Source organism: Xenopus laevis, chromosome 1L, assembly GCF_017654675.1.
Source record: "Xenopus laevis strain J_2021 chromosome 1L, Xenopus_laevis_v10.1, whole genome shotgun sequence".
Lineage (NCBI taxonomy): Eukaryota > Metazoa > Chordata > Amphibia > Anura > Pipidae > Xenopus > Xenopus laevis.
The window spans coordinates 4,448,614-4,476,329 of NC_054371.1; the positions used below are offsets into that span (position 1 = coordinate 4,448,614).

The 27,716-nt window shown below is 37.4% G+C and overlaps 1 protein-coding gene across 1 annotated transcript; it reads left to right on the top strand.

The window, feature by feature from the left end:
- Positions 1 to 6,322: 6,322 nt before the first annotated feature.
- On the top strand, positions 6,323 to 16,770 carry LOC108705332 (vomeronasal type-2 receptor 26). Its single transcript, XM_041589930.1, has 4 exons — positions 6,323 to 6,392; positions 9,438 to 9,490; positions 15,530 to 15,653; positions 15,866 to 16,770. The coding sequence occupies exons 1-4, from the start codon at positions 6,323 to 6,325 to the stop codon at positions 16,768 to 16,770; spliced, it is 1,152 nt and encodes a 383-aa protein (XP_041445864.1).
- The last annotated feature ends 10,946 nt before the right edge of the window (positions 16,771 to 27,716 follow it).

Sequence of the window (27,716 nt, forward strand, 5' to 3'; positions counted from 1 at the left end):
TATATATCATTTATGCGAGAGTAGGGAGAGGTGTATCTATGGATGCTGGGTTTTCATTTGGAGGGGTTGGACTTGATGGACTGTCTTTTTACACCCGATATAACTATGTAACTATGTAAGGAAAAAACAAAAGATTTTGAGATTTGGGAAAAAAATAGAAATTTCATTGTTAGTAAATAGACCCAATAGTTACTTGTAATTCTTGTTTCCAAAGCTGATGAGGCTCTATGCTCCCCAATACATTATTATTATTAGTATTGTTTTAAATTTGAGGTTTAAATTTGAACCATTATCATCATTACATGTCGGGTTCCATCTAATTATATCAGAGTCTGAGAGTAACCCATGTTCTGCTGTTAAAAATATAAATGGTAAAATGGGATATAACGTTTTATCCTTCCTGCCCTTCTCCCCAAAATTACAAATATCTTCTGGATTTTATTTACTACATCAATGAATTCAACAACAACCCACTCTTGTCACAAAACCTAACACTGGGATACCACATATATGATTCCTGTGGAGATGTATATAAGGCACAGAGGAGCATATTACAGATATTATCTGGACTCAGAGACTCAGTTCCTAATTACTCCTGTGCAGGGAAGAGAAATATTGTTGGATTTATTGGGGATCTCACCTCAGACACAACAATTCCCATTGCTCATATACTCAGTGTGCTTGGCTATTCCCAGGTAAGAAACACAGACTTTACTATATGTGCAGATGTGTAGTGTATTGTTTTGTGTTGAACTGGTACAGAAACATCTATTTAATAATATTTACCTGTATAAGCTCTTTGGATCAGTTAAAAAGCAGTGATGTCCTTTTCAGGGACTCACCAAATCCAGGATTTGGTTAAGATTAGTGATGGGTGAAGTTGCACCGTTTCGCCGAAAAATTCGTGAATTTCCCACTAAATTTGTGAAATGGCAAAAAATTCGTGAATTCGCCGGCGTCCATTTTTTTTTACGCCAGCATCCATTTTTTTAACGCCGGCGCACATTAGTTTTGCAAATTTATTTGCCATTGCCGAATTCACCCAAATTCATGTGCCTAGACAAACCTATTTATCTGACTATGAATCCAAAAAATTATTTGGCAGAACGCATATCTAATAAATAATGATGATGATAATTAATAGACACAGACAGATACTGTGAAGATTGTTGTCTTTCCAGAAAGTGATTTAAAAAGATGTTCATTAAAGTTAATCATTCAAGTCCATTGTCCAAGTTGCTATGATAATGTAATAATGTATCATACAGATGAGTGATATCATTGATGTTTCTGGCTATGTACTGATTCTGATGTGCACCATGAAATAATTGCCATTGGTTAAATAAAATCCAGAGAAACCTTTCTGGGTCTGTATTTTGCCAAATTGAAACTGTGGAGTGTTAATTAATTTTTGGTGGTAATTCTCTCTATGGTGCAAATTGACTAACCTCCGAAAATTTTCCAGTGACAGCTTTGCTCACAGCACAAGACTTCGCCAAGACAACGCTAATTCACTAAAATCCAAAGTTGTGTCCAGGGCGCCATACACTGGCGAATTTGCCCTATCGTTACTGCGCCAAGCAAATCGTATTTGCGCTAGCGTTGCCTAATTTGCATACTGCAGGAAGTTAAAGTTCAATGTACGTATATGTTGCAGCCAATACATTATACTACACAAGCCCGGGAAACCTTAATAAAAGAAAATAAAGTTGTTGTATTGCCCTACAAATGAGCCCAGTGTATAGTTTATGTGCCATATGTTAGGAAATGTAGGGGGGAAGGAGGGTACCACAACATTTTATGATCTTTTGCAGCCTATGACCCTGAAAAAAGGAGAAGACGGTAACATTTTTGGAAAGATTTTCAACTATTTTTTGAGTAACTCCTATCTACTTATTGCACTTTGACTGGTCCAAGGTGGTGAAGGTAAGTCTGGCGCAAGAGGTAACGTTCAGTAAAATCGGCATCTTAGTGAATTTGCATAGTTACGTCAATTCATCAAAACACAAATTCGCCTGGCGTTAGGGTTCAAAGTACCGCTAGATTCTATCTCCTTCACTAGCGAAGTTATGCCAGCGACACTGGCGAATTTTCACCAGCATTAGTCACTTTGCCCTTTATCAAAGCTGCCCCTATGATTCAGGTTGTTATACGACTTCTCCATTTCCTCTAGCCAGTTCTCCAGTTTAATTTGCGCTTACTAGTGATGGGCGAATTTATTCGCCAGGCGCGAATTTGCGCGATTCGCCGCCAGCGAATAAATTCGTGAAACGCCGGCGAAAATTTGCCCTCAAAAAACTCGCCGGCGTTAAAAACGAGATGCTGGCACCGTTTCGCAAATTTTTCGGCAAATTCGCCCATCACTAGCGCTTACCCAATGGCACAAAATTCCCTCCCAGAATTAAAAACCAAATACAGTATTAATTAATGATATAAATATGAATTATAAAGTATAAATTAATGATATATACAATCCATGTGTTGAACTGTGATTGTTTTTTAAATATGGGAGGGCCTATAAGAGAGAGGATTAAGTCTCAGAAAAAATTGACATATCAGAGATTGCCTATGACTAAGTTCTTGGTAAGCATGAAACGCGTTAGGCTCCATGTGGGGAGTTTTTGATATTTTAAAATGATTTAATACAATTATACTTTCTATCTTATCAGCATGCATGTGGGATTTTTTTGGAAGTAAAGACATAACTGAAATAAATAGTGCAAGGATGAAACAAGTATCACTTAATTGCATATACTTTGTATTTGTTTTAACCTTTTTATTTCTACAGATCAGTTACGGAGCTACAGACCCTTTCCTCAATGACAGAGCCACCTTCCCATTCTTTTTCCTGACCGTACAAAGTAAGGCAGGACAGTTTATTGCTATTACACAGTTACTGAAATATTTTGGGTGGACCTGGGTTGGAATTATTACAACAAATGATGTAAATGGAGAAGGAGCTCACCAACTGCTACAACAATATCTCTCCAATGAAGACATCTGCATTGACTTCACAATAAAAATTCGAGATGACAGAGATGCTACAGAAAAGATATTGCATAAAAGAATAATCCAAGAATCCTCAACCAGTATTGTTATTTTTTGTGGAACAATTAATATAAATATTGCATTGACATTATTGGAAATATCAGATATATTAAGTGAAAAGACTTTTATCTTTACGTCTGACTGGCTATATTATAGTAAAGTTTTCAACTATGCATTTCGATTATTTAATGGAAGCCTGGTATTTATGCAGAATAGAGAAAAATATAATAAAATTACTCACCAGTTCAAACTGTTTCTAGAGAATATGCACCCATCAAAATATCCAGAAGACAAGTTGTTAGAGTCAATCTGGATTCACTACCATCTCTGTATAACAGAAAATATGAGTTTGTCTTTCCTCCATAAAATAGTTTTTTCACGGTCTATTAAGAATTGCAAAGGAGTGAAAAGACTTACAGATATTGGAGCCTTTAAGGAGGATTTTCATACAAATAATATCATTTTCGCAGTTGATGTTTTGTCCAAAGCGGGTAGCAAGATGCATTATTTGCACAACTTATACAGTAAACGAAATATTGAAAGATACGGAAATGTGTTAGATTTTAAACATAAGGTAAACTGTTTTAATTATAATAATATTCATATGTCATATTATTAGCAATGTATCTGATTTTGCTGTGAATATTATTCATTACAGAGATGGAAGAGTGGTGCTGTAGCATTGTCATTTCCATCATATTATAACATATGTGCCTATTGTTAGGTCTGGTTAGGGTGTAGTAACCTCCAGTGCAACAGGAACCTTAGCAAATTATTTATTTATTAATGTAATGCACATATAATCATTATTATTCAATAGGCTCAACCTTAAGAGCCAACCTTTGGAGATGGAATCTCCAAAGATCTCTGAGAAGAAGACTTTATTAGAAAGTGCACATGTTGGGAAATTAGTTATGCCAGAGTAACCTTCATCTACTTTAGTTAATAGAGCATTTGGGCAATTGGAGTATAGAGCATTTGGGCAATTAAGTATGGCAGCAGGTGGGATATTAGATGGATCAAGCATAGCATGAGTGTTAGTTTTGAGGGCTGTCATTAACAGGCACACTAGGTGAAGGTGAGGGTGCATTAAGGAGCTCACTAGCAGTTTCAAAGGCAGTCTGAATTATATCTCCAGTGGTGATGGCATTTTTTACCAGTCTCATCATTAATAGTAGGAGAGGGAAATGAATTTTACTGTGTAGTATATTTGGCCTCTCTGGCAAGCTAACTAGAGTTCTTGCTATTATTGTAGCAGGTAATTATTCTGCAGTATCTAGTAGAATTAAGTCAAGGCAACTGGACATTTACAGTTTTTCTTGAAAACATTCCACCACTCATCCAAGTGGCTTTTTCAGTTCAACTGAATCGGTAGGTAATTTCATGACATTTAAACCCTTGAGGGTAGTAAAGCCACAGATAGCCAATCACAATGGTTCCATTGAATTCCAGTAAGGTGTTGGCTGAAACTCAAAGATGTTTGAAAGTGGGATCCAGTCACAATAGTACCATGATTTTTATTGAGGCATGTGTTTGTCTTTCAATGTACATGACTGGAAGTGTGAATTATTGTGAGTAGCTGGCATAAGGATGTCAAAGCTGCATTGTAGATTGATGACAAGCAGTATTGCAGGCCCCCTCCTCTGTTCAGGGATGGTTTCACTACTTTGATATGAATGGCCTCTTTCACCCCTCTTTCAAAACATATGTCCTCTCTATCTAAAATGTGCACATTATTATCCTCAAAGGATTGTCTCTTTTCCTTGAAGTGTAGATAGTCTGCTGAGTCTAGTCCTGATGAGTCAGTCCTTCTATATCAGGCAATTCTCTTACAAAGCTTTTGTTTTACCTCCCCAATGTATAGATTTGAGCACTCTTTACTACATTGAACAGCATAGACCACATTGCTCTTCATGTGCTTTGGTGTTGTGTCTTTAGAGTGCACCAAATTCTGTCTTAGAGTGTTGCTGGGTTTGAAATACACAGGCATGTGATTTTTCTGATGTTCCAGCCACATATGGGACGACTATGTTGTTTTTCCTGCTATGCTCCTCCCCTCTATTTCTTAGTTTGGTGTTTTTCCTTGACTTTGATTTAATTTAATTTTGATAAAGGCCCAGTCCAGGTATCGAAACATTTTCAGAAACCCTTTCAGATATTTGTATCCTTTCTCTTTCACTTCTGTGCTGATTGCCACAGATTCAACCAATGGTGTAAAGTGGGTAAAAAAAAATGTTCCAGAGGGTGATCTGTGTGAGTGAGTTTTCTGTATACTTCAATATCGAGGTTCCTCCCCTCTTTGATAAACACTGCGCAGTCCAAAAATGCCAGTTTGCTGTCTTTCACATCTGAACTTGATGTCTTTGTCCATCGAGTTTATGTAATTTCATCATATAATATAAAATCTTTAGACAGACTCACCATGTGAATGAGGAGGCTCAGGTGCTCTGCCCCAAGCCTTCAGCATAAGGGAGCGGACATCACCATATTGTTTGAAGGGTAGGCATAGAGCAGTCCTCCAGGCAGTAGTCTGGATCACAGTCCTACAAGTTTCGTGTTCTCTCAACACTTAATAATAGGCTACAGCAGAATTGCACATACAGGGTATTTAAACCTAAGTGCACCAATCACATTTGTATTATAATTATTCAATCAGAAGGTTTCTTGAAAAACCTAACACTCTGAGTGGATCTTTTGTTAAAAATGGGAGGGAAGTAAAAGAGAGAGGGCAAACACAGCCTACTATAATGATGCTTGTCACATGACAAGGCTCTTGTGGCCATATTTGTACTCCTCTTGTGCAAACTGTATACAACAAAAAACAACTTTAATCATCGTGACATATAATGTCATAAGCTACCGGGTCACAAATGCCTAGATATATTAGTTTCAGATTCTGATATTAAGTTATTAATGTTATTAATGTGCTCTTTCCTTGAGGCACCTACTAGTTTGGCCCACGTACTGTTTTCCACATTTTTCACAGGAAATTACATAATCATATTTTATATATTCTTTTATTTTATACATTCATTTTGTAGTGCTCGAAAGAAATGTGCCCCCAATCTTTATGTATTGACAGGTAACGCATCTCTGAGCTCCACGTTTAAAACAGCCTAATGTATTTAGCCAGGTTGTATTCTAATGTTTGGTGTTAGGAATCATGCTAGGAGATAAAGTGTTTATCTCTTAGCAAACCCCCAGTTTTAAATGAGTTAAAGCTGGGGGTTACATCCCCTTTTAGAGTTTAGTCAAAGAACAAAGGTGGTTAAAGATGTGGTCAAGGGTGTGGCCATCCTGGTCGGTGGGGGCTCAAATTGAGGTTGTTGGAGCCTTAGGAGGAGGTAACACAGATAGGTTACTCTTCACCCATAATGATAGCAGTGATCTCTGAAGAGGGAAACAGTAGGAGCCAAGCTGAGAAATGATCTAGAAATTGAGAAGTAGGTTAGGAGGAGGTAGATGATTGCAACCTATAAAGCAAGAGATAGTAGTTTCTAATTCTTTGGTTTCAAAAGAGTAAAAGGTGAGGGAAGGAATTAAATCTTGAATGAACCAACTTCTTCACATGTGTGTAGCCAGGTCTTGGGGTATGACTGAAGTGTAGGCCACCAAATGAGAGGGCAGCAGGGAAAACTGTATCATTGTAGTGATCCATTATTTCAGTGATGCCTAGAAATAGAAATCCTTGGATATGAAAAAGTCATGCACAGCATTATTATCATTACATATTGAGCGTGCATATTATAAAGCACATGGTACACGTAGGCGCAGCAGTGGATGAAATGAGTGAAATACTAATGAGGTTATGTGCGTTAGAGGCATTTTGGAAGGGCACAGAGTGAGATCTTGGAGCAAAGTACAAACTTGAGATAAGGTGCATGGAAGAGCGGAGATTGGACGGGGGGCCTGGACATGATGAGATATATGGGATTTAAATGATTGGGCTTGTGTTTGCTAAAGTGTGTAGAAACAGTAAGTGAATTCAGAAAAGATAAATATTTCAGAGCAGAGAGAGGTAAGGACAGAAGTAAAGGTGAAGTCTGAAAAGAGAAACAGGCTGAAGGAATATTAGTACTTACATTATTAGGAGGTTATATCAATGAGAAAAAGAAAAAAAGGTAGAAATCTGGAGAAAAATAGACAGAATATGATGATTCACTGGTAAAGTAGTATACTTAAAATTGCTGTACCTTAAGTTGTTCTACAGTCATTCTGCTCTCAAATCTGGCCCCAAAATTAGAGTCCAAGAGAACCACATGGGTCTATAGGAGAACCAAATGCTTGGCAAAGTCTGAAGACCCAGATTCACACCTAGTTCCTGTTATCAGATAACAATTTGGCTTTATACATGGGGTCAGGAAATAGGATGAGACAGGTATGATAGGGAATGTAACTGATCCAAGCAAAGCATGAAATATGGATACAGTAGACATACATTTAAACCATTATTAGTGAGTATGTAGCAGTGGATGGCAGGAGACTGGTGAGAGAAAGAAAAGCCAAGATTTCTTATCCTATTTTATTCATCTTTCATAGATACGCGCCTTTCTCAAAAGATGGAATTTTGAATTCAAAGACTTTGTATTTAAAGTTTTTAATGACAACGGGGAAATGGTGACTCCCTATCATAGTTACATAGTTACATAGTTAAATTGGGTTGAAAAAAGACAAAGTCCATCAAGTTCAACCCCTCCAAATGAAAACCCAGCATCCATACACACACCCCTCCCTACTTTTAATTAAAATTCTATATACCCATACCTATATTAACTATAGAGTTTAGTATCACAATAGCCTTTGTATTATGTCTGTCCAAAAAATCATCCAAGCCATTCTTAAAGGCATTAACTGAATCAGCCATCACAACATCACCCGGCAGTGCATTCCACAACCTCACTGTCCTGACTGTGAAGAACCCTCTACGTTGCTTCAAATGAAAATTCTTTTCTTCTAGTCTAAAGGGGTGGCCTCTGGTACGGTGATCCACTTTATGGGTAAAAAGGTCCCCTGCCATTTGTCTATAATGTCCTCTTATGTACTTGTAAAGTGTAATCATGTCCCCTCGCAAGCGCCTTTTTTCCAGAGAAAACAACCCCAACCTTGACAGTCTACTCTCATAATTTAAGTCTTCCGTCCCTCTAACCAATTTAGTTGCACGTCTCTGCACTCTCTCCAGCTCATTTATATCCCTCTTAAGGACTGGAGTCCAAAACTGAACTGCATACTCCAGATGAGGCCTCACCAAGGACCTATAAAGAGGCATAATTATGTTTTCATCGTTTGAGTTAATGCCCTTTTTTATGCAAGACAGAACTTTATTTGCTTTAGTAGTCACAGAATGACACTGCCCAGAATTAGACAACGTGTTATCTACAAAGACCCCTAGATCCTTTTCATTTAAGGAAACTCCCAACACATTGCCATTTAGTGTATAACTTGCATTTATATTATTTTTGCCAAAGTGCATAACCTTGCATTTATCAACGTTGAACCTCATTTTCCAGTTTGCTGCCCAGTTTTCCAGTTTAGACAAATCACTGTGCAAAGTGGCAGCATCCTGCATGGAACCTATAGTTCTGCACAATTTAGTATCATCTGCAAAAATAGAAACAGTACTTTCAATGGCCACCTCCAGGTCATTAATAAACAAGTTGAAAAGCAAGGGACCTAGTACAGAGCCCTGCGGTACTCCACTAACAACACTGGTCCAATTAGAAAATGTTCCATTTACCACCACTCTTCGTAGTCTATCTTTTAGCCAGTTCTCTATCCAGGTACAAATACTATGTTCCAGGCCAACATTCCTTCATTTAACCAGTAACCTTTTGTGTGGCACTGTATCAAATGCTTTAGCAAAGTCTTAGTAAATCACATCCACTGCCATCCCAGAATCGAGGTCTCTACTTACATTCTCGTAAAAAGAAATTAAGTTAGTCTGGCAAGATCTATTACGCATAAAACCATGCTGGCACAAACTCATAGTATTATGATTTGCTATGAAGTCCAGTATCAGATCACCAATTTCTATAGCAGATTAAAGGACTACATAGCTGAGACCTCAGTCGGACGGTACATCCCCTGGGCTCCACTTGATCGGAAATTAGAAATCAGTCTGGATAAAATCAAATGGAAAACAAAAAACAATAAGGTAGAAAAAATGTTGCTTTCTCTTTGTTTCGATTACAAATAATTGGCACTGGTACTGAAAAGATAATGAAGAAAATCACCAAGGATTCCGGAAGCCACTCTTCAGGTAAAATTCAACTTTTATTTCAACAGTTTAAAACCATTACATCCTACAGTTTTAAACTGTTGAAATAAAAGTTGAATTTTACCTGAAGAGTGGCTTTTGGAGTACTTGCTGATTTTCTTCATTATTTGCACAGACACCTACTGCTACGGGTTTGGGGTGATGCACCCGGACCACTCGATACGTCGGGTGAGTGTTTTCCCATTCTCAGGGGGTTTACATTTATTGTGATTTATGCTGATGCGTCAGACCTGGGGTTTTTACACCCAGGTCACAGGTGTTACAGGGTGAGAAAGTGTTAAAAGCTAAAACTTTATAGCGTATTGAGATGATCATAATCAGCACCCTGTGAAAATTAATTTTCTAAATATTATAGGACTAAGCAGGTTCAATTTTTGTTACTGGTACTGAAAACACTTCCATATAGGTGTGCTAAGCAACAATGATCCATGCAGTCTGCCCTGATTAATACTATTGACACTAGGGGGCACATTTACTAAGCTCGAGTGAAGGATTCAAATGAAAAATACTTTGAATTTCAAAGTATTTTTTTGGGTACTTCGGCCATCGAATAGGTTACTACTATCTTCGATTCTAACGATTCAAACTAAAAATCGTCCGACAGTCGAAGTAGTCGAAGTACTGTCACTTTTCTAACCTTTTTTTGATAGAAGAAAAATCCTTCGATCGATCGCTTAAAATCCTTTGAGTCAAAGGATTTTATCGTTCAATCAAACGATTTTTACTTCGATCAATCGATCATAGGATTTGCGCTAAATCCTTCGAATACGATATTTGAATTCGAAGGATTTAAATTCGAGGGTCGAATTCGAGGGTTTATTAGCCCTCGATATTCGACCCTTGAGAAATGTACCCCTAGGGAATAGCACTAGTGCTAACATTTCACATACTAGGAAATGGCAGTTAAACAAGGCAGTTGCACAAGGCAATGACAAGGCTCAAGGAGCTGAATTGTCTTCAATCAACATTGAACCAGCTGGTATAACAAGAAAGCAGATGTGTTTGTTACTTCAAACTTCAAATACAGTATGTTTTATCCTGTATTTCTCCTATTTGCACTTTAATGCTTCCTAAACCATTTTCTGTCACCTCCTTGAACAAGTCACAAAGGTATAAAAATTTCAACCTCTCTCCTTTCCTCTACACACATGATGCACATAAAGTTTTCTATTTTGTTTTTCCAGGTAACTCCTTTTCTTCATACAATCCATACCTCCCAATTATCCAGTTTCTGACAGCTCAGCCTGCAGTCCCAGGTTTTTTTATTACATAGTAACATAGTAGTAACGTTTTAACTTTTTTTTTAACCTGTCTAACTGCCAATTGATCCAGAGGAAGGCAAAAAAAAACCCCATTTGATGACTCTCCAATTTACATCAGAGGGGGAAAAATTCCTTCATGACTCCAAAATGGCTAGTCCCTGGATCAAAATCAGAAAAATGTAGACGCACCTCCGATAAAAATATTTCTTCTTTATTGTTAGCTATTAGAAAAAATAACATAAAAGCATGTAGACGCATCATTGCCTGACACATTTCGGACTCAACCAGTCCTTAGCAGCTACTGTATTTCCCATTAGAAATTACATCTATCTTTCAAAAATATCAGTTCCAAATTTGTTGATTGTGAATGCAATAGTATGGTCCTTCCCTTTTAAAAATGGGTGATGTAGAATCTGCAAATTGTTAATTCAAATTTTTTTAAAAACTTTATTCCCAGAATCTAAACAAAGCAGTTTATATCCCATTGTTTATTAAGAACATCGGGACTTCTGGTCCCGAATTTAAAGATCCAAAATGGCCATAGCCAGTTTGGAGCCCTTTGAGAAACACATTTAATCTCTGTATTATGCAGAATTGTTTTTAACTTGTAATCGCCGTATAGAATAGGCAAATACTTGTACACAATAGACCTTACTTGGTTAAATTCTTTACTATATTCAGTGGAAAATAAAGTACATCATTCCCACTACCTTTTTTTATTTTATTATTTATAGCTGTCACAAAATTAGTTTGAGTACACATAGATGCCCTTTCATAGGCTTGCTGAACAATCTCTTGAGGATAAGATCTCTTTAGAAGTCTATATTTAACCCATCAGCATGCTGATGATATACGTTGTCCTTTGTACAATTTCTCCTAACACAAAGAAACTGTGAGTACTATATGGCTTTTATTGTGTGATATGGATGGAAACTTGTTGCATGTATTACGCAAGTATTACCTGATATTGGTTTTCTATAAAGTTCACAACTTTGCCATGTTCACCCTTAAGTGTGATATCCAAAAAATCTATTTTATAATCATTTTGGGTCATTGTAAAGGATCAGTTCATAACATTGTCATTTACATACGTTAAAAATGCTTCAGGGGATAGAGATCCTTGTTTCGATACCAATAATAAATCATCGATATATCGGCCATACCACACCACCTTATCTCTAAAGGGGGAATTACCTCCAAAGATGTGGGACTCCTCCCACCAACCTGTGTATAGATTGTCATATGAGGTTGCAAAGGCCGCCTCCATAGATGTCCCACATCTTTGGAGGTAGAAACCCCCATCAAACATAGAATAGTTATGATTTAGTAAACAGTCAACACATTCAACAAGAAATTGTTGTAAATCATTGGCATAATTAGAGAATTGTGTCACATAGTATTAAATTGATGATATACTCAAACTATGGGGAATGCTTGAGTACAATGACTTAACATCTAACATAATCCAACCATATTATTTATCCCATATCATATTTCTTAGTTTATTCAAGATTTTAGTAAATCTCTCTCAACGCAATCTTGATAAATGTCCATGAGGTTGATGCAACCAGATAGAAAGTTGAAGGACTTTTTAGATATATATGATCATATTCAATTATTCATGTTGAATCCCCCGAGGAACCCTGAGAACTCAAATCCCATAGATCTCATAGTGCACTTTGTTCTTTAACTGTAAAATCAGATATAGTATTATGATCCCCTCAATGGGTGAAGCTTGGCTGGGAGTTATCTCATCTGGTGAATGCACTTCGGAAGCAGTAATATTAATAATAGTGTCCAAAAAAACATCTTCCGAAAGGAAAGAAAACTTGTTATTGTCAATTAACATATTGAAAACATTTCTATCTGGGGAGAAGGAGAGACCTCTGGAAAGTAATATTGGCTGGGTTTGACTCAATGGTGTATTTGATAGATTTAGATTTTTCCCCGTTGATTCCTGCATTGATTTGTGTTCTTCCTCAGACTGTATCTTTCTACACTTTCTCCTCCCCCATCTCCGTATCTTTCTCTTTTTCCTTTCATTGGGAAATCTCTCTTTGTAGCTTGCGGGTGATCAGTGTGCCGTAGTTTTTTTGTTGTATAGGATCATCAGAAAGGAAGTCATCATCCGTAGATCTCGTAGATGAAAAAGGAGTGATATCCAAAGATGACTTGTCATCTGTACTAGAAAAAGAAACAGATTTTTGTGAACCCCCTGACATATGTCTCCCTTAAGGTAATATAGATTTAGGCAAACACCTCCTTTGCCAGGTATAGATACAGTTTAGTTTGTGATCCTCTTTGTCTCTTTTATATTTATAGGACTTGCGTTTGCTGACTTCTTTCTCTGAAACATTTAGATCTGACTGTAGAGTTTTATCAAACAGTAGTGCACATTGATTTTATCATTGTGTAGTGTGATTTATTCATTGTGTATTTAAATGTTATTTGATTTGTACATCATTTAGCCTATGATTAAGGACTGGTTGAGTCCAAAATGTGTCAGGCAATGATGTGTCTACATGCTTTTATGTAATCGTTTCTAATAGCCAACAATAAAGGAGAAATATTTGTATTTATATTTTATTTTTTATTTATTTTTCATCACCTCCTCATTTATATTGGATTTAAATCCTGCCTAACAAACAGACTTTCTCTTTGCTCTCCTGCACTGATGCCAGAAAAAAGATACAAAGTTTCTGAAACTTAATTCAAATAAGAAGCTTTTTGGCAGAGAGCCCAGTACACTGCAGACAACCCAGATAATTTTGTAACTATTTAAGATAAGCAGGTCTCTTGGGAGAACTGAGACTTGCAGCTTAATGGGCAATTCACTTTCATTAGCAAAACTTCTAAAAACATAAAACATTGCACTAAAACTCCCAGAAATATATTCAAACTTTCATAACCTGCAACGCAACTGTTTGTCTCTCTTTCCATTTTTCAGATGTTGGGAGGTATGCAAACCCTGACTTACTGTAGCTTATCTGTCCTTTCTGTTGCTGGCAGCTGGGGACATTTCCCCCAACCCTGGCCCTTACATGGTTACATAGTTATATCAGGTTGAAAAAAGACAAAATCCATCAAGTTCAACCCCTCCAAATGAAAACCCACCATCCATATACACACCCCTCCCTACTTTCACATAAATGATATATACCCATATCTATACTAATTATAGAATTTAATATCACAATAGCCTTGTTATATCAGGGCCATGTTCTTTTTCCCTTCAGTGGAAATTCTATCACAGAACTCTTATTCCTATACCCAAGAACCCAGTTAATTTTTCCTGTGCTCTCTGGATGCCCAATCAGTTTGCAACAAACTCACCACTTTCATCACCCATTCCTTCAACCTACTCGCACTTACTGAAACCTGTCTCTCTCTCCTACTGACTCTGCTTCACCTGCTGCCCTGTCCTACATGTGTTGCACCTTACTCATACGCCCACACCTGGAAACAGAACTGGGGTGGGATAGGATTACATCTCTCTCCCCACTGTAACTTTAAAGTTCTTCTACCTGTTCCTTCTACCTCATTTTTCTCATTTGAGACTCTTTTCTCCTGTATCACTTAGCATTGCTGTCAAATATCGACCTCCTGGACCAACCTCACCGTTTTTCAACAACTTTGCTGCCTGGCTTCCTTATTTACTTTCATCTGATGTCCCATACATCATATTAGTTGACTTTAATATACCAGTTAACAATCTTAACATCCTCCCTAGGTTTATCTCTGAGCTTAGACTAACTCTCTCACTCCAAAGTGAACTCTCTGGATCTTATATTTACCAGACTCTGTTCAGCCTCCAATTTTACTTATGTAACATTTCCCCTGCTCACAAATATTTCAACTCTCATTAATTCACCCCCTGCTACTGCCTAAAAACGTACCTACCGTGACACCATCAGAAGTGACCTTTTACTACTAAACATTACCCTCTAAACATATACCACCCCTCCTCCACACTGCCCGGTCTCGATCCTTCAGTTTTTCTTGGAGTTTCATCTTCTTCCCTACCTCTTTCCATTGGGGTTCCTCAAGGCTGTGTCCTTCACCCTTTATTATTCTCTCTATATACTTTGTCCCTTAAAAAACTAATTAACTCATATGGTTTCCAATATCACCTCTATGCTGACAATATTCAGACATATCGCTCCTCTCCTCATCCCAGAGCTCTTCATAACTCTGCCCAACCCTACATCTCAAAATTCTAGAAATGGAACTCTAGAACACTGATCTCTAGATACTCACCCGACTGTTTACTACGCTACTCTTCTGACCTGCTCCTCAACTCTCCTATCATCACCTCCTCACACACTTGCATTCAAGTCTTTGTAAGGGCTGCACACCTCCGTTGGGAACTCTCTCCCACGATCTGACCGACTTTCTCCAAAACTTTCTGCTTTTAAAAGATCTTTTAAAAAACACTTGTTTAGAGAAGCCTACCCTAATTTTGTTTAGCTACCAAATGCAATACCATTTGCTACATCTCTCACTTTCCTTATTTCTGATCTTGTCCACTCCCACACCCCATGTCTCAATCCCTTCCCTTTTTTTATTGTTTAATGGTTGTGATGTATGTAATTCTGTAAGTTCTGTGTATGTAATTCATGTGATTTCTTTTTATATACATATTTAGTTTACTGTGAATTAGGTTGATGCTCTAAAAATACATGTTTATAATAATAATAACCCTTGAATTAGAGTCACCCTGAGCCTGGGTTCCCACAAAGGGTTATGTCAATAGGTACAACAGAAGTTCAGCAACACAATCACACACTAATGCCATTTTAACAGATAACTAAGAGCAGTATAGACATACTGTGGCATCATTTTTAAATTCTGAGATAAGATTGTGTAATTGAATGCTGAATAAAGGGATCCAAAAATGTTGTTCAGTTATCCATAAAATGCTGATAGTTTAATATTTTGTTTTTAGATACCAAGAGCTCAATGTTCAGACAAATGTCTCCCCGGGTTCAGGAAAGCAGTAAAGATTGGAGCCCAGTCCTGCTGTTATGATTGTGTCCCATGTTCTGAGGGAGAGATCTCCAATACAACTGGTATAAATTCATGTATAGTTTTCCCTTTTACCATAAGTGCATTTTACTGGCTTTGTCTTTCTATGACATTGCCATTTTTTCCAACACGTTTTGCTTTAGTGATACAGTTAAAATATTTCTGCTACCCAAAAGCTTAACCAGCATTACTATTCAAATTAACTAGACTAGAATGGTAAAACATTTTGTTGTTTACTTAATTGTCCTCTTTACAGACAGTGAAAACTGCATCAGATGCCCAGATATGGAATGGCCCAATGAAAACCGGAAGAAGTGCATTGAAAAAATGGAAGAATTTCTCTCATATACAAATGATGTGCTGTCTGTGTTTTTTTCATTAGTTTCTTTTCTCCTTTTTGTTATAACTCTGCTCATATTGAGAATTTTCTTTTCACACCAGGAAACCCCCATAGTGAGAGCCAACAACAGAAGCCTGAGCTTTCTCCTCCTTGTCTCCATCAAGCTGAGCTTCCTCAGTGTGTTTCTGTTCCTCGGTCGCCCTGTGGATATAACCTGTATGGTGCGCATCATCATTTTTGGAATCACCTTCTCCATAGCTGTCTCTTCTGTTCTGGCCAAGACTATCATGGTTTGTGTTGCTTTCAAAGCCACCAAGCCAGGGAGCTCATGGAGAAAATGGGTGGGAGTCAAATTGTCCAACTCTGTAGTCTTGTTCTGCTCATCCATTCAAATAATAATCTGCATGACTTGGTTGTCCATTTCTCCTCCCTTTCAGGAACTGGACCTTCACACTTACCCTGGAACCATCATCATTCAGTGCAATGAGGGCTCAGCTATTGGCTTTTACTCAGTTATTGGGTATATGGGGCTTCTGGCAGCTGTTAGTTTTGTTTTAGCATTTTTAGCTCGGACATTACCGGACAGTTTTAATGAGGCCAAGTACATCACTTTCAGCATGTTGCTCTTCTGCAGTGTTTGGATCACAATGATCCCGGCCTATCTGAGCACCAAAGGCAAAAACACTGTGTGTGTGGAGATATTTGCCATACTCACCTCAAGTGCTGGACTTTTATTCTGTATATTTCTGCCAAAATGTTATATAATTTTATATAGACCTGAAATGAACACAAAATCTTTTTTACTCGGAAATAAAGCCTGATAAGGTCAAAAGATTACACACATGTGCCCAAGTAGAATTATAGGTACTATGTACTTGTTATGTAAAATCAACAATAATAGAGAGAATGTTATAATTACCAATAAAGCATTCTGAAGATATTTCCAATTTCATATGGTGCATCCTTGACCATGTACTGACTACTATATATACGATTGTTTGGTATTATTCAAGCAAATAATTATAGTCCACTATCAACCATTTCAGGATTTTATTCACTAGGTGTGGTGAAAATTTCTGCTGCTGTAGTGGACAAACAACAAATATTGGTTTTAACATTATCAATGGGGGAGGATAATGGTGAAGGGTGTTGCAGGACAGGTTCAACATTACATGCATAGATGATTGAACAATGTACACTTCCACATATCAATGGTTTATTACAGTATAACATAGATGGTTTACTAAATTTCCTCTGACAAAGGCTTTTATATTAAATCAGTTGTTTAGTCTCTGCTCTGCTGTACTTTATGAACTCATATTTAGGGTGTTTTAACTTTGTAAGAAATTGGATGAGACAAATGCAACGACTTGCAATATTTTTAGACATTTTTTTAGAAATGTCATAAAAACAGCTGACTTTAGCATAGCTTTGCAGTTTGTTAGTTTGGAGTAGAAAGACATAATTACCCATTAGAATGTGTACTTCTCAGAAATAAATGGTTTTCAGGGTTTACCATACTTTTTTTGTAGCTTTTATCATTCATTAAATAGGCAGTGTTTTATACATTTGTGTAAATGTACATTGATAAACCTTATTGGGTACATTGGTTATCAGACTGTTCAAACTGTTCAGCTGGCCCCTGGCTTTCATATTAAGGGTGTTTTATCTGGTAACCTTATGACTGTAGGAGATATGAAGCTTTGATTTTCAAAAATGTCATAAAAGCTGCCAACTTTAGGAAAGCTTAGCAACTTTTGAACAACATTCTCTCAAACATTGTTAATGTGTACTTTACAATAATAATAAAGTACAAGCCCTATTTATTTAGCTCATGTTGAAAAGGGTTTATACAGTCCCTTTAACAGAGGCATCAACTTGCATCACTGAAACAGTTCAGGGCAACACTGAATGGGAAGGGGGTTGACATAGAGTCATTCAAATGTCAGTGGATAAAGAAGTAAAACATTAACACCCATATTTCTGTAAAAAAACACAAATGGGTTGCCCTTAAAGTACCAAATTATTCCCACAGTTCCATAGTGATAAAACTGCTGCCCCACACTCCTTTATTTCATTCTTACAACCAGGTCTTTGCCTTCAAGAGAGAGAGAGAGGCAACTATTCATTTTAGGAACACTGTCCCATAGTTTCCTTTAAAAACTGCCATTTAGTTCTTGAAGGAACAAGGGCTCACACATTTATTTATTTCTATAAAGTGTTGTCCAGCAACTTTTAGAAACAGTTGTGGGAAATGGAATCAATTCTTGAAACAGCTTTGCAACTAGAATATATCAAAGATCCCCCAGGTGCCTGTGTCTATATTCATTATACTGTGTAACTTCTCTCTCTGTTCTCTATAAAATGAAGGTTGGATTAGCCAGTCCCCTTACTCTGTTCTACACATACAGCCCAGTCCTGGATCCTCTGTGTCTCTCTGTGCTACTGACTGGGGAAATGCTCTGACCATCTACCTTATATTGGGGCACATTATCTGTATACAATTCCAGGGCACATGGCTTTAAATATTCTCTTTAGAGTGCTGATATATGTAGTGTCAGTCAGGTTTATTGGATACTGCCATTCTGGTTGCAAACTGAAGATCATTAAGGCACTTGAGGACTATGAATATATCAAGGAAGGGGATATCATAATTGGAGGAGTGATAACTGTAAATGCCTTTGCAAATCATTACCATTCAAAGGATGAATTACTCATAATGTGTTTTCAGTGAGTATTTTGGTTTTTTGTTAATCCAACAACAAATTCAAACAAATTAAAGAAATATTTAACATGGAAGAAACATGAAAAGCTTCAAAGCAGCAGGTTCAGTTAGATATCTGTTGAATGCAGCAAATAGTTAATGGTAAATACTGTAGTAAAGCAACAGGAGAAAGTATAATAAAATTTCAGTCTGTTCTTCAAGCACAAGCTTCCTCTGAATGTTGGGAAAGGATAGAGAACATTTTGTTATGATGTCTCATTTGTCATTTGGGCCCAGGGAGAAAAGGTGCATAAACATAAATGTAAATACATTTTTTTCTACACAAACATATCTATCCATATAAATGTATATTTCTATCTGGAAGTTATGCAATTGTTTATCCTTCTTGGTCAGCCACCAATACAGATAATGTTCTGAGCATTAACATCCGTGAATATGAGAAATAATTGGTTAGAATTCAGTTTTTATAAAAAGACAAAATTTCAAAATTAATACAATAGACTCTCGTGTGTCCAAATTCCAAAGAATTAACATGGATTACTATTGTCATTTCCTACCTGTACTATAATTTATTTATCCAGTAGTTTTTAAAACCAGCATATGTTATGACAATTGGCAAAACACCTATAATGAATTGTAAAATGATCTTTATCTTCTCAGACCTAGTATCCAAAATTACAAATATCTTTTGGATTTCCGTTACTATATCAATGAATTTAACAAGAACCAATTCTTGAAAGACAACGTGACGCTGGGATACCACATATATGATTCCTGTGGAGATGTATTTAAGGCTGAGAGGAGCATATTACAGATATTATCTGGACTGAAAGACCCAATTCCTAATTATTCCTGTGCAGGGAAGAGAAATATTGCTGGTTTTATTGGGGATCTCACCTCAGACACAACTATTCCCATTGCCCATATTCTCAGTACCCTTGGCTATTCCCAGGTAAGAAACACAGATAGTGATATTTGGACATATGAGAAAACATCTGTCACATGTCATAGCAGGGATAATATTGTAAGAAAAGAAATAGCCCAAAGACCTGAATCCTGGAGGTAGACAAGTGTAGAGCTTGGACACTAAGGTTTTAGGGATGAGGATTAGGAGTATAGAAGTAGAGTGGGTGACATACTTAAATAATTCAGGAAGCCAAAGCCACAAAGCATTGATATCTTCAGAAGGAATGTTAGGAATGGTGGCATCACTTTCTGCAGAGAACAGTAACATAGACAAGACATCTACTTTAATATTATTAGCGAATATCCAAGAAGAAGATTTTAAAGTAGGTTATAAAAAGTAGAATGTTAAGACAGCTTCCACCCAAACATCCTTTAATTCATAAAGGGGAAGCTCAGTTAAAAAAAATATAAATTATAGATGGAGTTGTTTTAATTATCAGACACTTACAACTGAAAATGTTATCATTAGGCCTATGACTGATTCTTTAAAAAATCCCTCACACAAGTTGCAATAGATGTGGGTGGTGGTTCAGTTGCTGAAAATCAGCAGAATAAAGAGAACTAGGAGCCGCACACGTGAATGCATTAGAAATGGAGCTTTAAGTAGTGTGGCCATAGAATGTCAGAGCAGGGTAATGTTTCGGGTAGGTAAAACATCTGATGAAGGGAGGTTTATCCACCTGAAACATTATCCTGTTTTATGAAGTACTGTGTTGCTAATTTTATTGCTATGACCTCGTTATATGGAAAGCAAAACTCAGAGATAAGGTTATTTCAAATAGAATGAGGTTTATTGAGTTTAACAAAGAACATATAATGGTTTTGCTTTGGGAAAACAGTGAATGTGACACCGAAGTGTAACCTGAGGCTTTGCCATAGTCACTCCCCTTGTCACAACTTTTATAGATTAAAATGGGAGTACACATACATACGTAAATGTTGGAAGAGGACTGAATGTTCTTATCTACAGATATTTCAACTGAAAATAGTTTCCCGCTTACAACTGTCCCTCAGACTTGCAGTTCTTTATCTGTTAAAAGCAGACACAGGGAGGGATCCCACAAGGGGCCTCATCTAGTATCTGCTGACACTCTGAATTCTGTCAGTAACTTACAAAGTGGACTCTCATCACTGGGTGTCATTAATAAGAGAAATAATAAATGGGGGAACATCACCCCTCCCTTCACCTTTCCTGCCTTGGGCATGTGGTTATTGGTGAGTCAGAATGATAGGGGCATTTGTTATTAGATTTTATTATTCTCACACTCTGACACATAACCATTTGTCCGTCACTGGAATAGGCTTTTCTCATATAAATGTGGTTATATAAAAATATATTATCAACTGATAATGTGAACTATTGTATATTCTAGCAAATTAGCAGTTATCCGTTGTTTTTAAAAAGCACTGGTGCCCAAGTTATTGAGATCAATATCATCTTGCGTGTTTGTTTGCGGTTAGCCCTTCCTCCATCTTACAGTGAAGCTGTGAACAATTTGTGAAAAGCATTGAAGTCAATAGGCGACACAAAAATGTGTATGCTTGACAAATTGTCTCCTTCCAAATGCATTAAAGTCAATGGGTATAGGTTTTGGGTAATTTTGCTAATTTGTAAATACTAATGTCCATCCAGTTATGTCCACGTGGCATCATAACCATTCCGCTATCTTCATAACATTGCCCTCAAACATCAATGTTACACATCCCTTGTAATTACCATCCCTTTAATGTTATCCACTCGCCAATGGATAACAGCAGGTCCGGACTGAGAATTAAAATAGGCCCTGGCATTTCAGGTACACAGAGGCCCAATCAGCCCACACAGAGGCCCAAAGAGCCCCCAACAGCCCACTAAATACTGACTTTCTATGGGACCTTATAGCAGCCCTTCTGGCATTTGCCAGAACCCACAGATTGCCAGTCCGGGCCTGGATAACAGAATAGTTATTTTAATTGCTTTACTTTTTGGGGGGTTCACATTTTGTCATTTATTTCCTCCCATGTCTGGTTGGCTAGTTGTGCCAAGATAGAACACCTACGGATTAAGTCTACTTCTGTAAGCACATACTATATCTTCAGTTCCTGCGTTATTACATCAAATTTACCTGCTTGCGTTAACTGTCTCCATGTGCTCTAACTATGAGAGTCCCTATATTACTTGTAGGTATCAATAATAACACTAACAGGGCAGAAGGAGGAATAACCCAGAGGAATTAGAAATCCCAGGCAGAAATTTCAGACAAAGTGCAGAATACCTACATGTTCCCCTTCCTGTCCTTCTTCAGGAGCAGATATCTCTCACTGTTACATATTTGGCCACCAAGAAAAAATTTGCAGAAAGGTAAAAAGATCAGGCAGGAGCTCCCTTCCACTTAGCAAAAGAGACATAAATGCTTCATCTGAAGATATATCAGAAGGTGAAATAAGTGCATGAGAGCATCTATGTACATACTGTAGTACATTTATTTTATCTTTTATAGTGGATACATTTCTCATTGTTACAGGTCAGTTATGGAGCTACAGACCCTTTCCTCAGTGACAGAAACACCTTCCCATTCTTTTTTCGCACAGTACAAAGTGATGATGGGCAGTTTATTGTTCTAACACAATTACTGAAATATTTTGGATGGACTTGGGTTGGAATCATTACAACTAATGATATAAATGGAGAGAGAAATCATCAACTTCTAACAACTTATCTCTCCAGTGAAGGGATTTGCATTGACTTCACTATAAAGATCCAACTTGAATATAAAAAAACTCTAAGTATATTTTATAAAAACATTTTCCAGCAATCCTCAGCAGGTGTTGTTATTGTTTGTGGGACAATTAATATGATCACTGTAGGTAATTTACGGGAACTATCAGATATATCCTGTGAGAAGACTTTTATCTTTACATCAAACTTTTTATTTTTTAGTTATGTTCTCAGTTTTGCACTTGAATTATTTAATGGAAGTTTGGTATTTGCACAAAACAAGGAAGAGTATAATAAAATTGATCAGAGCTTCAGACAGTTCTTAGCGCATGTTCATCCATCTATATTCCCAGATGACAAGTTATTAGAAGTGATTTGGATGTTGCACCATTCCTGTATAGAACAAAATATAAGTAACAATTTTTTATATGAACTTCTTTATCCAGAACATCTTCCTAATTGCACAGGAAAGGAACGACTAACTGATATTGAAGCCTTCAATCAGGAATTTCATACTAGTAATATGTTTATTGCAGCCCATGCCTTGTCTTTTGCTAGTGGCCGGATGCATTTTATGCAAACCTTACATAATAAGCCAAATTCAAAAAGAAACAAAAAGGTGATACATTTTAGGTACCAGGTAAGTTGTCCAGGTTATGATAACTTACATATACAGTATTATTATAAATGCATGGTATATATAGTATGTATAAAATATATATAAGTTTAAGCTACTTTCCTTGGTGGGCTGAGACCACCGATGAGCTCTCTTTCTCAGGGGTAAGCCCTCGCAACAGTGTGGAGGCAAGGGTGTAGTGTGACTGTAACCTGGTGCGATAGCACAATGATGGGCGCCAGTAGTTCTTTAACAGTTGAACAAAGAACAGTATTTATTGAACAATAGCACATAGATCATTTAGCAAATTGATCCACAATGGAGTATAGAACATACACAGCAGCATAAAGGAAGCATATACTCACAGCACGTATAGGCTGAATCCCCACAGGCTAGGGAATATACAGCAGAGAGTAAGTTGACAGCATGTGATGGGTATTGGCCAGTTTTCAGGATATCTTCCAGTGGCAGACTAGGGGAACTCCTGACATCCCTATCTCAACAGTTGGTTCCTTACTCTGGGTCAGTAATACCCTGGGATCTCAATCCCTCTAATCTCTTCGGCTGAGCCTTGAGCTGCTCAACTAAATAACCTCTCTATCACTCCCAGAGTGATCTATAAACGAGTATAGCTGTCTAATTACTAGGGCCAAGGCGCCTAGGGTCGACACTACCCATTCCCTTCCAGCCTGCTTGGTTGGGCTAAAGCAATGGACCCAGAGCACATGGTTCCTAAACCTTTTATACTCTGGCACAGTGCCATCTGGTGTACACTGTGTGAACTGCAGGGGTTACATAAGCACAAGGTCCCCATAAGGACCCACTGAGGTGTCCATATTACTAGGGATGTGCCTGTCTGTAAAGTGTAAGGGTGTCTAAGATTTTCACATCCCTACATTTATATATATATGTATATTATACATGGCAGAGATGGTAGAGTGGTGCTCAGGCATGCCTTGCAGTTCATTCAATATCACTAAGACATTTATTTCATTGTGTTAATGAAACTGAAAATATATACCACAATTCTGATTTGGTACATTTTTTTAGATTTTAGTTTTTAAGTTAATGGGGCTGCTCACCTTACAACTTACTTTAAGTATGGTGCTAAGAATGATATTCTGAGAAATTTGCAAGTGATCCTAATTGTTTATCATTTGTGGTTTTTGAAATATTTAACTGCTTCTTGTTCAACTCTCCACTTTGCAATTTCAGCACCTATCTGGTTGCTATAGGCTAAATTACTCTAACAATCTGGCATTGGCTTGAATGAAAGGCCGGAGTATGAATAGGAGAAATACTGGAATTGAAAGATAAGTCATAAAAATTAACAATAACTATAGTATTTTTGCCTGCCAGGGTCAGTGACTCCCATATGAAAGTGGCTTAACTACCGGGGGAGCAGGGGGTGTGATTGGACCAGGGTTACACCCCCTCAGGGCCCCCCCTGCACATCCCGTGCCAGGGCCCAACCCCTCTCTAGTTACGTTGCTGATCTGAAACTTTAAAAAAATTGTACTGATGTCTTCTGAATAAAAGAAGAATATTTTAAACAAAGTATGTACATTTTTCACAGATATAGATCATATGAAACAATGTCCATAACTTGTATAACTGCACATACATACATACTGTACATACATACATATATACATACATACATACTGTACATACATACATACTGTACATACAGTACATACACAGAGAGACTTACATACATACATACATACATACATACATACATACATTTGAGTTGCTCTACTGCCTTTTTTGTATGCTTGACAAAGGGGATCACCCCGAAACATTGCATCACACAAAAATAAAATAGCAAGGGTTGTCCCTGCTTGCAACTAAGACCTGTGTGCCGGTGAATTTATTTACTCTGAAATTTGGAGGTTTCCGAAGCCTTCCCGGCCGGGCACCGGGCAACATACGACTTGGAGAGCCAGGTGTGCAAGCTGGTAACTATACTTGATTATGTGTAGGGGAAACCATGGTTCCCAAATTGTGGTATTAGCCAGCCAAGGGGTCCAAAGTAGTGAAAGGGGGATCTAAACTGCAAGTGATGTAGGGAGAATTCTTATTTTCCCTCCAAGATAGTGACATAGGCAGAGATATTGGGTGAATATATTCTCTCTCTTAGATATTCTTGGAACTTTGATGAATGATGACGTTTTGTGAACTCTTTCATTCTGTCATTGATTTATTATTGACCATTTATAAAGCTATACTAAATCTCTATGTAACTTTGTATAAATACATAATATTTATCTATCAAACATATACCATGATGATGTGCCTCAATTTACATTGTTTGGGTTTATAACAAAGTTTATGAGAAAATTAGTACTGCACCAATCAGAGCACTCATTTCAGCTTTACTCAACTCACTCCAACCGCAGTCTCCATAGTTTGAACAAATTGTAAAGGTGCTCACTAATACATTGGACTTTTGGGATATAAAGCTGACTGTGACATACGGCTGACAACTTTTAGCATGTATTTTACACATTATTCCTGTTTTATTATAATACCAATAGTCTTATCCTACTGATTGTATATGAGATAAACTATAACATCCATTGCTTACTTTGCAGTTACACCACATTCTGAAGGATATGACATTTCGAATACATGGCCCATTTATGAAGTATTTTAATATTCATGGAGAGCTGGTTTCTTCCTATCAGGTTGTTAATGTGTATGATCAGCCTAAACAATTCACAGCTATTACCATAGTTGGATACTACATACCCTGGGCCCCATTAGATGAGAGACTACATATCGCACTGGATGCAATAAAATGGAAAACAAAAAATAACCAGGTAGGAACATATTATCTCAATCAAAGCTAGTGAGCCAATTGTCTCAAGCAACTGTTGTATTGCTAATATAGGTTCCATGATTTACCACAACTAGGTAAATGGAGACAACCATGGTTATTCTCCAGAGATAAAGCACTTTATTTAGATTTTCAAGCCCAAAACAGCAAGTGGTATCAGCTCTTTCAGCAGTTATATTGTATAGAGAACAGCCTTCAGGAGACTCTTCCTTGACATGCATATGTCAAGGCCGTCGGGAGCGATCAGCGGCGCATCTTCTCCCGGCGGCGGAAAATCCAAGATGGAGGTGCCCATGCATTTTACGTGAAATTCTAAATAAAAGGGCATCCTAGACGCTGTAACTTTGCCCAATTGTAGGTTTCATTCTGCTATTGAACCTGGGTGTTAATTCTGCTGTGTATCCCTGTTTCTTGACTCCTGCCTGTTTTGGACTTTGACTCTACGCTGCCTGCCTAGAGAACTCTTGCCTGTGACCTGACCACGTCTCCTGTTTAACCCTTTAGCTGCCTTAACTTGGACTTCTGGCTTCCGGACTACTCCCTTTGGGAGCCACTAGGCCCCCTGACAGCATACTCATGTCTACATCCACTTTGTCTGTGATCTTTACTTCACAAGTTCTACAGTTACAATCTCACTGACTAAAATAGGGATGTGTTCTGATTGACTGTCAACAAGATAATCAAACATTGTAATCTTAAAGTTTTAGTCAAACAGGTAATTTCCATTAGATGATGTTTTATCATAAACAGCTCCATGGCCTGTTCCCTTAAAGGGATTCTGTCATTGAAAAACATGTTTTTTTTCAAAACGCATCAGTTAATAGTATTACTCCAGCAGAATTCTGCACTGAAATCTATTTCTCAAAAGAGCAAACAGAATTTTATTTATATTCAATTTTGAAATCTGACATGGAGCTAGACATTTTGTCAATTTCCCAGCTGCCCCTGGTCATGTGACTTGTGCCTGCACTTTAGGAGAGAAATGCTTTCTGGCAGGCTGCTGTTTTTCCTTCTCAATGTAACTGAATGTGTCTCAGTGAGACATGGGTTTTTACTATTGAGTGTTATTCTTAGATCTACCAGGCAGCTGTTATCTTGTGTTAGGGAGCTGCTATCTGGTTACCTTCCCATTGTTCTTTTGTTTGGCTGCTGGGGGGAAAAGGGAGGGGGTGATATCACTCCAACTTGAAGTACAGCAGTAAAGAGTGATTGAAGTTTATCAGAGCACAAATCACATGACTTGGGACAGCTGGAAAATTGACAATATGTCTAGCCCAATGTCAGATTTCAAAATTGAATATAAAAATATCTATTTGCTCTTTTTAGAAATGGATTTCAGTGCAGAATTCTGCTGGAGCAGCACTATTAACTGATTCATTTTGAAAAAAATGTTTTTCCCATGACAGTATCCCTTTAAAATAGCTGTAGACCTCTCCAGGTGGCTTTTCAGGATATCTTAGAGGCAGATTTATCAAGGGTTGAATTTAGAGTTTTTAAAACTCCCATAAACTCCCATGAACTGAAAATTCAACCAATTGAAATTTATTAAAAAAAATAAAATGTTTCCAAATTCGGGTGAATACTATGGACCCCAAAAATGGAATTGAATTTGAATTGAATTCGATTCCAGTTTTTCAAACTTGATTCAAGTTTTTTCAAAGTAAAAAACTCAAATGTCAGGAAGGTTCCAAACCACACCAAATTTATCCCATGATGTCTTTCATAGGCTAAAACAGCTATTTGGTAGGTTTTTAGGTGGGGAATAGTTGAATTTGAGTTCTTAAAGGGCCAATGTATGATAAATCTTGAAAATAGAAATTTGAATTTTTTTAGTCGAATTTGACAGCGAATGCCTCAGATCGGCTCATGAAAATCAACCAAGGATCCGATATGGCCTTCGAATATGCCATTAATTTCCAG

What these genes read in the sequence shown, in the direction of transcription:
- LOC108705332 (XM_041589930.1), top strand. Translation starts at nt 6,323, where the DNA reads ATGTGGTCAAGGGTGTGGCCATCCTGGTCGGTGGGGGCTCAAATTGAG. An exon ending in CGGACCACTCGATACGTCGG is followed by an intron (nt 9,491 to 15,529) that starts GTGAGTGTTTTC and finishes TTTTGTTTTTAG; the next exon opens with ATACCAAGAGCTCAATGTTC. An exon ending in AGAGATCTCCAATACAACTG is followed by an intron (nt 15,654 to 15,865) that starts GTATAAATTCAT and finishes TCCTCTTTACAG; the next exon opens with ACAGTGAAAACTGCATCAGA.